Source organism: Leuciscus leuciscus (assembly GCF_965113295.1).
Source record: "Leuciscus leuciscus genome assembly, chromosome: 4".
In the NCBI taxonomy this organism is placed as follows: Eukaryota; Metazoa; Chordata; class Actinopteri; order Cypriniformes; family Leuciscidae; genus Leuciscus; species Leuciscus leuciscus.
Genome location: NC_138728.1, coordinates 13,352,876 through 13,368,095, shown reverse-complemented (window position 1 = coordinate 13,368,095; position 15,220 = coordinate 13,352,876). Strand labels below are relative to the sequence as shown.

Genomic DNA, 15,220 nt, shown 5'->3' with positions numbered 1-15,220 from the left:
AGTTAAAAGGTCTTACAAAGTTGAAGTTTTGCCATACATCAAAACCCAATGCTCTACAGGATTGAAGATGGTCTTGTGCAGCGATGTCCTTCTTGTTAATGATAAAACCCATTAGGTGAAAGGATCTTGTCAATGGCACCCAGCACAAACGCTGCTGCCTGTTTATCATCAACTCTGCTGTTTTTTTCCCCAGGTTGAGCAGAGGTGCTTGTGTGATTGTAAAACCAGGCCTTTGGGTTTCTAGAGAATTTTTGCTACTGGATGGAAGCAAGCCTAGTATGTCTATAAAATTAGGGTAAAAAAACATCATACCTCATCATAGAGATCAGCAGAGTTGAATACACAACCTGAATCATAACATTATATCAATCTACATACTAAGGTAAGTTCTATACTCTTGTATGTATGTACGTATGTATTTAACATTTACTCATTTAAATTTATTATAAATATAATATAGATAGATAGACACAGACATATGTGTGTTGTTCATCATTTGCAAGTCACTTTGAATAAATGGCCACATGTATGAAATGTCAGTATCGGTTACAAAAGAAAAAATAGAATGAAGATGGCATTAAGGCTTCTTTTGAGACCTTCATGGGGAAACCCACAACACATTTCTACTTTTGGCATCATCTTTCAAGTAGACCATGATCAACAAATGTAAACAATGATTGTCATGACAGCTGATGTTGTAGAAACAAGAAGTACATGGGGATTTTATTAGGTGTGGAAATAAAAGTGGTAACATTGTTCCTTTTAGGAACAACTTTTTCAACATCATTTCAGGCTTAGTTTAAAAACATTTTGAAAGAACTGAGCAAATTTTGGTGTATTTTTTATAGCCTGAATCCTTTTACATGTATAGCATTCACGTGTACAGTTGAAATGAAGAGAGGCGCTGCTTTATAAAAATGAAACATCTTACAGTAAGTACTATTTTATCACATTTTTAGTAGATTAGATTTGACTGTTACATTGAAAGTCTTGCAGCACTCCATCTCAGGAACAGGAAATGTCATCTATATCATGATGAAGAGGAAGCTGTGGTATCTGCACGTAAAATGAGAAATAGCTCAGTAAAAACAATTTTTTATTTCTTGCTTGACATCTATTTTAAAGGTTTTTTTTTTTATTTTATTTTTTTTACCTAACCAAAGATTTCCATTCGTCTCTGGTACAGGTAGTCCCTGACATGAGAACTTGGTATATTTTATAACAAAGGTTCACAAACAGAAATGCTCCTGGCTTGTACTGCAGTTTTAAAGGAAGATGCCAGACTGGCTGCTAAACTAAGTGCTTCAGTGGACATGAGTTTGATGAAAATGCAGAGAGAAAAAATGCTGGTCATGCAAGTTCACTCTATTAGCATCAAAAAGAAAGAACACAGGATTGCACAATATTTTTTTTGCACAATCTGTCTGGTTGGTTATCTATTTCAATGAAGGAGACTCAACGTGATCATTCAAATTACCCACATTGATATGTTAACCAGGTTAAACCAACTGACAAAAGTGTAATGCATATTCTTGGGAAAGAAGGTGAGCGAGGATCAAGGCAGCAGAATTCATCAATCCGGTTCAGATCAGCGAGAGTAATGAGTTTCTGCGCACTGCGAATCAAACAAGACCAGAATCGTGGAGAGAGAACGGGCGACGTCATGGAAAGAATGACGTCAGGTTTAATTAGCCTCCGGGGAAGACTCGTCCGTGACAGTGGGCGGGGCTAAACCTCGCCAGCACGTGCTGAAGCGTGCCGTTTATTAGGTTAAAATGAACAACGACGCGGAACAAGTTATTTTACATTTAACCGGTCTCTGGAACATCTTTATAAATTATGTTAATGCGCGCGGACGCTGAGCAGAGGGTGCGCCCAATGTGATTGACATCTCGTCTCAGCCAATGAGGATCATCCTGTATGTCAGTGCCCGTCCTCCTGACGTTTCATCACATGTCTCAGGCTACGCGAGGCTGTGGGAGGGATTTCTCTGCAGATTGGAAGAGCTAGATAGACGGCAGAGTGAGTCTGAGGGAGACCGAGAGAGTGAGGGGGATCTCTGAGGCACCGTTCGGAGAGCTTTGTGAGTGTAATTTCACCATTTCTCGCATGCATGCTTGTGGGTTTACTGCATTTGAAATGCACCATTTTTTTTTTTGTGCTTCCTCTCTGCTGATTGTCTACATCCACCGTGCTTTACGTTAGCCTGCGTTATTATCAGCTAGCCAAATTGGCTAGGCAACTCCTGCTAGTTGGTAGCTGGCAGAGAAAGGGGCAAGAAGGCAACCAGGCTGCTGTGCATTTTTAACCCACGCCTGCCTATTGTCACTGCAGGGGAGGGGGTGTGTGGAAAATCAATGGGGGTTTTAATATATCACACCATGTTGAGATGCTGGGCTGATGTGTAGTGCACGCTGGAAAGTTGCTTTTGACGTATGAAGCTTCTGAAATGTGTTCGACTGCGCGCGCCGCGTTTCTACAGATTCGATCATGCGATACAGCGTGTATTTTCGAAATACTCATGTTGAAATATATATTTCGGTGCTTTAACATAATTTAAAATGTATAGATTGGAGATTGTACATTTTGTGTTGTTTTTTTACTCGTTATCCTAGACCGGGTGACCATGCTATTTTCACCGCAGTCAGTCGTTTAAAAGCCCTCAAATAAAAGACTCGCGTTGTTACCGTTACAGAACCCTTGGGTGTTATTCGGTTACCCTGATATAAGAATGCTAACTCACTAGAAAGTACAGTCTCTATGATTTATTTGCATTATAAGCGACGGTTTCTCCAGTTCGCCCCAATGAAATGCTGTGTCAAACGAGCCAACTTGTTAAGCGACCGTCTCTGTCTGTCGGACGGTCGGTGGCTTGTGACTTTAGCCAGCCGGGTATTTTTAGGGTTTTACCCAAAAATGACCGTTTGACTTGCGACTGGAAGTTGGAGACCCCTTCAGTTTCGGGAAAAGATATGATGTTGGTCTGGTTAAAACAGTGCACCCTTTTTAACAGTATGACTTGAGTTGAGACCACTAGCAGGCTAAAGCCAAATGCGAGGACGCTTCAGCTGTCAACTTGCCTTTCAAACCAATAACGTTACCTGCTTATCAGTTATCGCATTTCGCTATGTGTTTTACATCAATTTTCGTTTAACCAACGTTGAAATGCTATTTGACTCAAAAATGGCAAATGGGTCATCGCTTACTGACCACTATGTTGTTCCAAAACCGTGTGACTTTCGTGTTGAGAGATGTTAGTCAGAATGACAGCTGCAGCCACCATTCACTTTCATTGTATGGAAAAATGTATGGGTCACTGGATATCGGTTATTTAATTGTGAAGAAAGTTAGGTGTGCAACAAACATCATTAGAGTGAGGAAATTATAATTTTTTCTTTATTTTTGGGTGAACTGTCCCTTTAAGCTTGGCGCATTCGTGTCAACAGTTGTAGTATACAGTCCTAATTCCTCCTGTCATGTGTGACTGGGCATGGAGACTGGAACAAGCGCTGTGCGACACGTCAAATTTGCTAGGATCGTATTTGAAGGAGCAGATGTGCAAAACACAATGTACCCAATCTAATCGGCTGACTTATTGCGTCTACTGTCTGCCTAATGTGTTGAGATTGAATATGGCACCTAGAATTTCTAGATAGACCCCGGTGTGCGTTTAAATATCGTGTCAGGTCTGTTGCTTCTTGGCGTACATCATTCGCTGCCTTGTTGCTTCTTTTGCTTAAGCTTTTGCAGCCCATGATAATGCCTCGCTGTATGACAGCAATGCTGAATTTGACCTTGAGTCTACAGTGTATATTCAGCTTTCTCTTACTCAAATCGTAAGGGTGTATTTGTGCACTTTTTTGGGGGGTCTTCTACACAAATGATTTATGTGTAGTGTATACGCTGACCTTTGATAGGTGTAGATCACTACTTCGGAAATTGAGATTTAAATGTGTTTGTGGTGAACATATTAAGTCATTGTAATAACAACAGTTCCAGATGCATAACAGAGACAAATTCAAATGGATTTTGTTGCCATTCAGTATTCTTCAGAGCAAAGTTGTCCATATATTGCAACAGCTTAGCATCAAACTTTCTTTGTTAAAAAGTGTTTTCTGATTTATTGCAGGATGGAAATATATGATTTGACTTAAGTAATGGTTTCATTTTTTAATGATTTACCCTTAACATAAACTAACCTTTGACTGTCAAGTGAGCTTCAGAGGCCTTTGGACTGTTATGTGCACGAGCATGGCCCAGTTGTATATCTATTGATTTTATATCAATTTTTTTCTGTACATATTAATATGCAATGAAGTATTTTTCCTAAAGTTTATAGTAGAATTGTTACTTAAGCTCTGTGAGAAGCAGCTTGCTTGCAAATTATGAATAGGATTAATGATCATTAGGATCATGATCTTATTGTCATGCATATATTATTATTGTCATATTATAATGTTATATATTATATTGATGGAAAGTGTATTATGTTTTAATATAAGCACGTGTTTCTTAGAGCATTCTAGCATGTTGCAACTTAAAGGCACCCTGAAATCAAAATTAACAATTCATATTTTTTTTACGGAACATTTATTATATTAAATGATTTGTCTGTGCACATCAATATTTTTTATGAACTTCATGTGCCCTTGTAATCTTTAATCAAAATAACCCCCCTTCCATCTTGCAACGACATCTCTTCTTTGATGACGTGTTTATCGGCGTGAGGGCGGGACAACCTGTCACTCATATGAGATCATGGCAAATTACAACGATCCAATCAATTCCCAAAGGAAAAAGTCAAGTCCCGCCCTACATTTTTTTTTTTTTTTTTTTTTTCTTGTTCAAGAAGCCGGATATATGTCACAATAGGGAAGAAAAGACTATTGAAACTTCCATTAAATGCCGACTTAAGAGAAAGGAGTTTTCCTTACGGATGTTGGAGCGATGCATTGCTCTGTAATAGGGGTGTAAGGGAGCATAGTTGATCCATGATCCTATATGGACAAGGCCAGAAATCGGATGTGTATCAGTATATTGGATCGGTGCATTAGCTCTGCAGTGATCTGTGTCACTAATGCTAATCAAACAACAACAAAAAAGATTAATCTATATTTAATTTATACAGTGAACTGAACACGATAGTGCTATTTTACAATTAGCCTAATTATTACATTTGTTTACCTGCTACTGTTGGACCTTACTTTATTTGTAACTTTGTTATATTGTTTTTATTTATGCTTGTAAATTTCATTGTAAACCCTAAAGCTCAGAATAATTAATTGGTTTGAGTAGGGCAAGCTTAAACAAATGAGTTCAAACAAATTAATCTTGATGAATGATGAGTATTAAGAACTTTATTTTTCCTTTGAGTTAATGAAACTGACACATTTTAAGTAACCTTAATTGATTCATTATTTTGAGTTTATTGAACTTGTTTCTTTTGATTAAGAGAAACTTAAATTTATCTGAAACTGGGCAGATCATTTTCCCAGCATGCTTTGCGTCAGATTGTATGATGAGAAAAATGATGAATTAAGTGTTATTTTGTGTGTTTTTGCACAAGATTAATACGTGGAGAGAAATTTTAGTGTTCAATGGTCTGTTGTGTTGGGATTTATAGGGCTTTCTGTTGTTGCAGTGACCATTGTGCTGAAGAGTAGAGCCTGTGATCGAGGATGGGCTGTGAAACTTCTAGACTACAAATGCTGTGTGTTGTTTAACCTGGTGTATGCCTGTAGTTGTAGTCTCTTTTTGCGTGCTTTTGGTTGTAATTTATATACAATAAACATGCTAGTAATCAATTTAGGGTTTACAATGTAATATTTCAAGTTAAGGGAAATTATCACAAGTACTACAAACTCAAAATCGAATCGTTCTACTTAAACTTGAAAATGCCATAACTCAAGTCGAGGTTACTGATTACCTTTTTTATTTTTTTTTAGGGTTTACAGTGTAGTGAATTTGTATTTTACTAATTACAGTTCACTTGTCTTTAATAATGTCTTAACTAAAGAACTAAGTGTTCTTTAAATGGAAAGCAAATTTACATTTGCCTCCACCCAAATGTATTTATTGTTGCTGATCCAAAAAATGATCCTATCCGTGACTCAAACAGTAATATGATCCAAACCAGGAGTTTTGTGGTCTGTTGCACTTACTCTGTAGTATATCGTTTTGTTTAATTTCAACTCTGTAAACCCAAATTATTTGATTATAGATTTTGGTTGTACTTGTACCTCCAACAAGATCAAACTAAACAGTGTGGTCAAACAAAATGGGTCAAACAATTGTACAACGCTTGTAGTAAAAGCTGTAACGTAATATTATATTAATTAAGTAAATGTCAATGTAACATAATGACTAGAATGGAAAAAAGGTAACTTAGCCCCTCTCTCTAGTATTGTTTATGTAAGAGGGCACTGCCTTGGTGTCACATTAATCTGAGGTGACATTCAACCCCTCATAAGCTATTATAAACAGCTAAAAATAGAGCGCTGTGCTATTAAGTACATTTGAATAATGTTGCTATTTAATTACTGTATAGCATCATGTCTTAATCAGATGTTGATGACAGAGACAAAATGGCCATCTTAGGGGCAAATGTGTGTTCTGTTCTCAGTCTAAATGAGGTCTGTAAATAAGAACAATGCTGTATATTTTCTTCTACCTGGGGTAAATTACCACCTTCAAGCAAATGAAGAATTGCTGTTCAGGCTTCAATCAAATGTATAATTTTTTTCGATGCACTCAACTTGATGCTCAGTAAAAATAGTTAGTGAAATCCCATTTCCCCCCTCAAAGGAATGCGGAAGCAGTACTCTTTGACCGGTGCACAGGTGCTGTCTTTAAAAAGTGTGCATCTAAATATAAACAGATTGTGTTTGGACAGAAACAGAACCTTTAGTCATGTCGGTCATGCCCGCATCCATTCACCAAGTGACATTCAATGAGTTAAGCAAATATAAATTCTGAAGCCTCATCATGCCCATCACTTCTAGTAGTTCCAGTCATCTCTGATTTACTGCGCAAGTGTCAGACATGGAGGCAGGGGTCGGAGCAAATGGATGGCTTGTGTGCTGTGAATGGCACCCATAACAATCAACTTAAAGGTTTCTGTTCTTTAAAATCACTTCTTTAGATATGCTGTTTTAGGCCCTGGTGAGAACACGAAAGCACTGAGCTTTTAAGTACGAAGGCTAGCCGTTTGCATTTTTTTTAATAGGTTTCCCACTGTGCTCATCTAACAAAGCAGAAAGAATAATTAGGGCCCTTTGAAATCTGTTGTATTTCTTTACCAAGTTCTGTTTTCCTTTTTAATTTTTAATAATCAAAACGGATGTCTCATTTGAATTCATAAAACTGGATTAATTTAAAACAATTTCTTTAACAATAGTGCCATATGGATTGTTTTATTTTCTTCTGGATTGAGCTTTATAATTGAATAAAAATGTTCAGACTTTTTAAAATGGCAGTCTATAGCCCTACTTTTGATTTATTCATCCAAATTGTGGCAAATTCCGTGACATTTCGCATTGTAAAGTACATTCCATTGACTGGATTCCATGTTTTCTGCATCATTGCGCCCTAGAAATATGAAGCAATTTATTTTTCAGCATTTTTTTTTTTTTTTGGAGATGTCATTCAGGTTCTTCTTGAGGAGTTGTGCTTTGTGTGGTTGAGTGGGTGGCAGGCTACTGTGAGTTGGCAGGATCAGTGTCTAAGGGTATAGTAGAAGTGCCCAGTCTGTGGTGTGAAGTGGCCTTAAGTGCTCTGAACCATGTAGCATGAGCAAGGCGGGGTGTCTCTGCCATTGTACCCTCCACATAGAAATGGCCTGACCCATTTCAGCAACAGCCAGCAAGGGGGATGGGCTGTCTGAGGCTGCTAAAAATACCCCATTACCGACAGCTCTACTGCAGAGGGATCCCTGGAATCGCTGTCCTTGACTAGCGTGAAGTTGGCTTGTACAGTGTAGGGTCTCCAATTGCCAACCAAGAACGAGAGGGTTTTCCTTAAGTTTCTTAGGTTTGCAACTTTACATTTTGTCATTAGGGAGCTCTTAGATCTCATGCGAACCTGCCTATTTATTCACAGGTGCATAGATAAGTGTATAGTTTTTAGGGTGGATAGAATGGTGGCTAAATGCATGAAATTACTCAATGCCAGGCATAAATGCCTGTTTCTTTGTGAGGACCATTAGACCATATCTTATGATATGATGCTTAAATTATTAGTCTTAAGGCAGTCCACAGGTGCAGGTTCAAAACTGTCCTCTAGCTTTGTATGGCAAGGGTTAACATTACTGTTGCTCAACCATACTGTGCTAGCTGTTGGTTTGAAGATCCAATCACAATTATTTTCCACTGTTGTGACACGTGACCTGCTCTGCAACCTGAAACTGTCACGCTAAGCAAAGGTTTGGCACTTCCCTCATCGTGGCCGTGCAGTCACTCATAGATGATAACCGGGAGAAAAAAGAGGTTGACTGCTTGAAACCTGCACGCATTATTTACAGTGCCTTTTCTTTCTGAATCGTCAGAACGAACTGTGATGATGAAACGTGCACCACGAATGCTTGAGATGACAGTCATTTCAGGAAGCTCTGTTTAACCCATCTTCGATTTTCACAAACACATTCTAGGACCAGTTGCTACTTCAAAAGGGAGGAACACAGTTAGCCGTTGCAGTGCAAAGCTCTTGGGTGTTTCCCTTTTCACTTCCAGTTTGAATAACAGATAAAACTGAGCTTGTTGACTGGCTTACTTTAGACTTGCTAATGCTCTTTATGTTTTACTGTGATTATTTTTAGCTGTGCAGGAAGGAACACTTTTTATCGCAGCTTCATAAAAAGGTCAAGTCCAGAGTTTCAGCACCTGAGAGAGTAGTTTTAGCCTAAGATTGTTCTCTTAATTTTTTTCTGCAGTGTTCATGACATTGGCTGTGAGAGAAGTTGATAGCCCAGCTGGTAGCCTGTTACAGAGAAGCATGCTGTTCCACGCTCTGCATGAACTACTGCAAGTAAATCAGTCCTGGAGGGCTACTACACTTTTTATCTCTGTGTACAGAACAAAAGCACTCTCAACAACACCATCTTCTCATCCTCATAGTTAGAATTTTCTATCTGGTCCTTCTTAAATCTGTTCAGATCACCCCTACTGCTGCTGGATAATTTCCTTTATTATAATTCTAATAATAATTTAATGAATTCTTCCTGATAAAGGCAAGGATAGTAGAGGCTGGTAGGGTATGAATGGCCACATGACAAGGGAGAGACAGGCTGTATGGTGCTCGGACAGACAATGTCTTGATTGTCTGCATTTTATTTAGCCCTATTATCTACTAAAATAGTCCCAAATAAAGTGTTCATTGACAGTCCAGTGGGTTTCAACTGTAAAGTCTGATAGTGTGTTTGGTTTGAGGGCATGTTATAGATAAGGAGTGTTGTACATGAAGATATTTGTCCAAGCAGTCTCATTGGGCTTATTTACACTTTGTCACTTCAAGTGCAGTTATTGCATTTACATGTTGTGCATTTGGCAGATGCTTTTATTGCATTCAATATATACATTTAATCAGTTTGTGCATTCCCTGGGAATTGAACCTATGACCTTGGCCATTGCTCTAAAACACATTATTTAGGTTGCATTGACTGACTATATAATTAAAAGTAATTCTGGCAGTGAAATCTGTACATTAACACTTATTAGACTCTTTTTATTTGTGCTCTATTCCACGAGTTTCCAAATTCAAAGCATTTTCTTGTTGCTCGAAAAAGCCATGTATAATGTTGGGGTGGGGGAGGGAGAAAAGGCTTTTTTTGTCTCTCACATAGTTAAGATGGCAAGTCAGTTCCCACGCTACCCACATAGTTGTGCCTGTAAAAGTGGGTAGCATGTCACCTTGAAACTCAGCCAATGAGTTCGTTCTTACTAAGTATAGTCCCAATGGGGGAGTTTTCTAAACTTAAGGTGCTTTTTGTTGTTGACATTTTGTTTTGAAATCAACTAACAAATCTATGATCTAGTTGGGGATTTGCACATTTAGTCAAATTAATATTAATGTTATTTATACTCAAACATTCTTTTCTTTTCTTTTTTGCAGGTCCTTGGGCTGATTGTTTAAGGTTTCATTCACAATGAAAGTAACGCCACGGGCTGAGAAGAATGGCTTGTGAATTATCCCAGTCCTGCCACCTGCAGTCGGGCATCCTCCTCCTCCTCCTCTGAAGGACGTCAGCTGTTTATGGGAACTACTGGCATTGGTCTCCTGAGGATATAGCTCTCCTTTTGGGACTCCATTTTTCCACCCTTGCTGAGTCGCGGTGTAGCCGGGAGACATGGCTAACAACTCATACAGCGGGGTGAAGAACTCTGTGGCAGAGCCCAATCACGATGGAGAGTTTGGGGTCTCGCTTAATGATCTGCGCTCTCTCATGGAACTGCGAGGGGCTGAAGGATTATTCAAAATCCAGGAATCTTTTGCGGACGTTAATGGACTTTGCAGCAGACTGAAAACATCGCCTGTAGATGGTACATAATTATTTTGCACTTTCTATGCTTTGCAAAAAAACAGGTCCAGAGGTATAGAGGAAGGAACACCCACTCTTTGGATGGTTTTAAACAGCACTGTTGCATCTCACTCTAAACATACAGATGTTAGCCGTTTTGAGCAGGTCCGTTACACTTGAATGGCATCTTGCTGCATTTTAGTGCATCTGCAGTCTATTGGGAGGTTTGCTGCTGTTGTCCCATTGCTGCTGCTGCTCGCTACATGAGCCTTGGCTCAGGCAGCACATAGACAGTATGCTAATATCTACACAATGTCTGATTGAGATGATCTTTCTTCCCTACTAAACAGTGACTACTAAACAGACTAGACAAAGAATATCCTGCATGTCGGTGTGTTTGACATTTCAAATAAAAGTCCTTAATGTCAAACACAAATGCATTTACCATCCAATTCGATATAGCTTGTGAGAATGTGGCTGCGGCAGAAATTTTACAGCATCTTTATTTTGCTCATACTTTATTTATCCATTTCTTTATTTATCTCTAGGGCTTCAACTGTTTTAATCTCTTTTTATAGGAAAGCTAAATCACAAATGCGCTCTTAGGAGTATTTAAATTTTAACAGAAAAACACCTACTGTTAGGATTCACTCAATTAACTTTTGAGGTTGAAACATTTACCAATAAGATTATTTTAGCAATATAACAGCATGTAAGTAATAAAAAGCACAAGCAATCTGTCGAAGCACCTGACACCCCACATGCAGCCATATGCTCATGACTTTCTTTGAAGCTTTTAATACGTAATTCTCCCATAATTTAGGCAACTTTGGTCGTAAACTTGTTCCTCCCAGCAAAAAGTGCAAAGTGACCTCATTGACAGAAGTTTCTGTGCCACATCACAGACATCCGACTTAATCGACAATAAAATTCATTACTGATTATTTTTATTATAGATTTTTATTAATTTTTTTGCTGTTGCATCCCTATTTGTCTTTATTAGCTCTTTCGCTGTCTCCGCTTACAGTTGCACATTTTTTTTTACTTTCTTTCATTGGAAGAGATGTGTGAGCAGGTATATAGTCTTTAGGGTAACATATAGAAAAGTGCAGAGTCAGTGTGGAGACCACAGCTGTAGCTCCATTGGTTTATTACCTCTCTGTAGACATTAGGTTTAATCGCTGACCTGACCTTGATTGAACTCTTGGGGGAAGGGATTTTCAGTTTGATCCCAGATTAAAACGGCACCATGTCCATAGCAGTTTTCTGCAGGCTCATTCAGACACAGTTTTCTCGTGCATGAACACGCTGGGGTCGCAGATCAATACCAATGTCAATTGGGGGCTTTTGGGCAGTGTTTCCATGAGAATACTTCACTTATCTATGTAGCATGCTGGCTTGATCAGCAGTAATGCGTTTTTTGTTATTTAAAGTCAAAATATAGCACATGTTCCTGATGGAGAGCCACAAAGGGACAATATTAGTGCCTTGACCTTTAATTAGTTTTGCTCCTCCATTGAAGAAAATGTTAAAAATAGGGTATTATGGGTGCTTGCTCAGATGTTCTGGTTGGTGACTATCCCAAGTTTCTTTGATATTCTGATAGATATGGCTCAGGTCCATATTTGACCCATTTTATAGTCCAATCCAGTCAACAAAATATTTCAGTATGAACAGCAACAATAATAGTTATGCTTGCATTAATATTAATGTTGCTGCTAGGTCTTAATACCTAATATGCATTAAACGTATCTGACACTTGGTATTATGAATAATATGTTTGGCAGAGCAGCAAACTAGGGATGTACCGGCCGAAAGCGAATACTGATAATTCCTTTCTATTTGAAAGCTTATAACTGATAGATTGGCAGATAAATCGAAATCTAAATCAAGTTTGTATATCATTTTTGAGAGCCTGATTACAAAAACCGAAGTCTCACGATTAAAAAAATTTCCCAAGCACACAATAATAATGTTCTCAGCCTATATGACAGACTTGCGCTGCACATGTTGCACTTAACTAAGTGATTCCAATCTTATCTCAAGCAAATCAAAACCATCATGGTGAACCAGTGCGCATCTGAAGTGTCTCAGCTGAAGGAAATGATTCATTAACTATCGGCTTTAATATATCAGCCAAAAAAATAGTATCGGGCCGATAACGATAACATTAAAAATGAACATATATCGTCCGATACCGATATGGTGGCTAATATATCATGCATCCCTACAGCAAACTCTAATCTTTCAGTCTTAATAATGAAGCAACTCTACCTTCTGATATGCATGGCATGCATGGATGCTTGTATGTAGTGTCACCTGCTGCATCCTACCCTCACAAGGTCTGACTTTTATTAGCAGGCGATGAAATACTGAGTGATTGAAACAAAGGCTTACTGTGCTGTCTGCAGTCCAGAGCTATACCTTTGTCATGGTGTCAGTGGAAACTATAGGGTCAGTGGAAATGTATATTTCGACTTCATGGCTCAAATAATGGGGTCACACTGATACCATTGATATGACTCCTAAAAATGCGTGTTTTGTTTCTTGAATAGACTGTCTGAAATTTGGCCCATGCTGTGCCCGAGCTTTGTATACCGTGTGAATTATGTATTAGTCATAGAAGAATAGCATGAGCATTTCCCCCTCGGTATTCTATTCAGTGCCCAGACTTATAGAGGGCCCTGTCGCTTAGCCAGTCTCTCTACACGGCACAAGGCTAACTGAGATTGGAACCCCATAGTGATCCGCCGGTTTAGCTCTGCCCGGTTCCCTTCGCTTCACAATAGCACACTGGCAGGCAGCCCTGCTGTTATGACACGTTTTACAGCTTAATCAGATCACTCCGTTTTGCCATAGGAAATTAAGCAGTCATTCAAGATTACAAGAGCTTTGACAATTGAAAAGGGATTTCTAATTGGTAAGTAGGCCATTTCTCAATTTCGTAGCAAAGCCACCACTAATCTTTCTACTTTTTTGATTTAACTAGTTACTTTTTAAAGCTCTTTTGGCATCACTTTAAATTGTGATGTTCTTTTCATCATATTTATGTGAATATGTATTTATGCTAGCCCATTTGACTACTATTGAAAGGTTCCTCAAATCTAATGTATTACACAATTCGAATGTGTAGACACGAGGGACTTCTACTGCGATTTAAAGGCAAGGGCCGGGGACTTGTCTTAATGGATTTTTTATTTGGAAGGGCTACTAATATACATGACCCCGTTTCATGGGCCCTCAGGACAATCTTTCTGGGGCAGTAAGAGTTAAAAATGAGTGTTAAATTCGGTATTCCCTAGGGATGCACCGAACATTTTGGCCGATACCGATAATTCTTTGTTTGAAAGCCGATGACCGATATATTGGCCGACAAATCTAAATCCAAATTTGTATATAATTTGAGACCCTGATTACAAAAACAAAAGTCTCACCATTAAAATCCATGTCCAAAGCGCACAATTATAATATTCTCCATTCGTATAATTTTATGTAGTCTATATGACAGACTTGTGCTGCACGTTTCACTTAACTGTATTTTCCTTTTTTCCCAATCATATTTCAAGCAATTCAAAACCATCATGGTGAGCATCTGAAGCATCTCCGCTGAAGGAAATAATCCATTAATTATCGACTTTAAATAAAGCGACCAGATCTTCTTATCAGGCCGAAAACATTACAAATGAACATATGTCGACCGATACCGATATGGTGGCCGATATATATATTGTGCATCCCTAGTATTCACAATTCTTTTTAAAAGACTTAACACAAATATTTCTGAAGGATATCTCAGAAAAGACTTACCTGCTTAAATCAAGTGGGAGGTGATGTTTGTAAGGTTTACAACCAGCCGCAAGCTTCATCCAGTACTCTTGATACTAGTATGTATGACCCGGGCTCTGGCGCTCTCTTAAGTGTGTTAAAGGTGAAGTGTTGGTTTTCTAGCACTTTCTTCTTTCTACCTTACAAGCAAGACACTCGTAGGTTGATTTTCCACGAAAGGTGTATACTTCAAAACATTGCTCAGTTTGTTTGAGCATCCTAACCAGACCGACACAGCAATATTGGCTCAAACAATAGCGGAAGTTGGAGACGGAATTGTCTAGAGATGCACGGAAAAGACACGCTTTGCGTTTTAGGTGCAGCTACTGCACCTGTCAGAATTATCCTTCTGTCTCAAACACTTACTATAGATGTTTATGAATGAGCTTTTAGTAAAAAAACAAAAAAAACTAAAATCTATCTAGCATGGAGCTCAGTAGATTGTTTTTTTTGTGAGGTATTCAAAACCATTGCTTATCATTTGCTTTGTTGATGTCTGAATGGGTTGTCTATAGAGGCCCCTGTTTTTGTGGCTTTCAAGGTCTCTGGTGAAAAGAGAAACTGACGTCAAATGATTTGGTCTCCTTTGGGGAAATTACAAAAACCTTGGAGTCTTCGCAGCAACTAGTGCAAACGCTAGTTTTAGGTATACAACACCTAAAACGTATTCGCACTTCCAGCAATCACAGCGCTAATTCTGCACTCAGTAGCATGCAGATGAATAATTAGCTGTCTAAATGGCCATGTTTTGATGGTCTTATGATTTTTATTTTTTTCTTCTTGTTTAATCTTCGCTTCAGTGACGCTTTAAACTAGCTGTCTGCTTGATCTTGAGTAAGAGTGGAATTGAGATGTGTACTGCAGCATAAATGCATTTTTGACAGA

At 38.5% G+C, this 15,220-nt stretch overlaps 1 protein-coding gene across 4 annotated transcripts in view; it reads left to right on the top strand.

Annotated features, from left to right (window-relative positions):
• The first annotated feature begins 1,938 nt into the window (after positions 1-1,938).
• atp2b1a (ATPase plasma membrane Ca2+ transporting 1a) overlaps positions 1,939-15,220 on the top strand; it is a 30,716-nt gene continuing 17,434 nt past the window's right edge. For 3 of the 4 annotated variants that reach the window (XM_082168496.1, XM_082168494.1, XM_082168497.1), the window contains exons 1-2: positions 1,939-2,083; positions 10,105-10,532. In XM_082168496.1, coding sequence (XP_082024622.1) covers positions 10,340-10,532 — 193 coding nt within the window. In that variant the 5' untranslated portion in view covers positions 1,939-2,083; positions 10,105-10,339. Of the gene's footprint in view, positions 2,084-7,636; positions 9,018-10,104; positions 10,533-15,220 lie in introns of those variants that run through there. The other variant, XM_082168495.1, reaches the window with a different exon arrangement.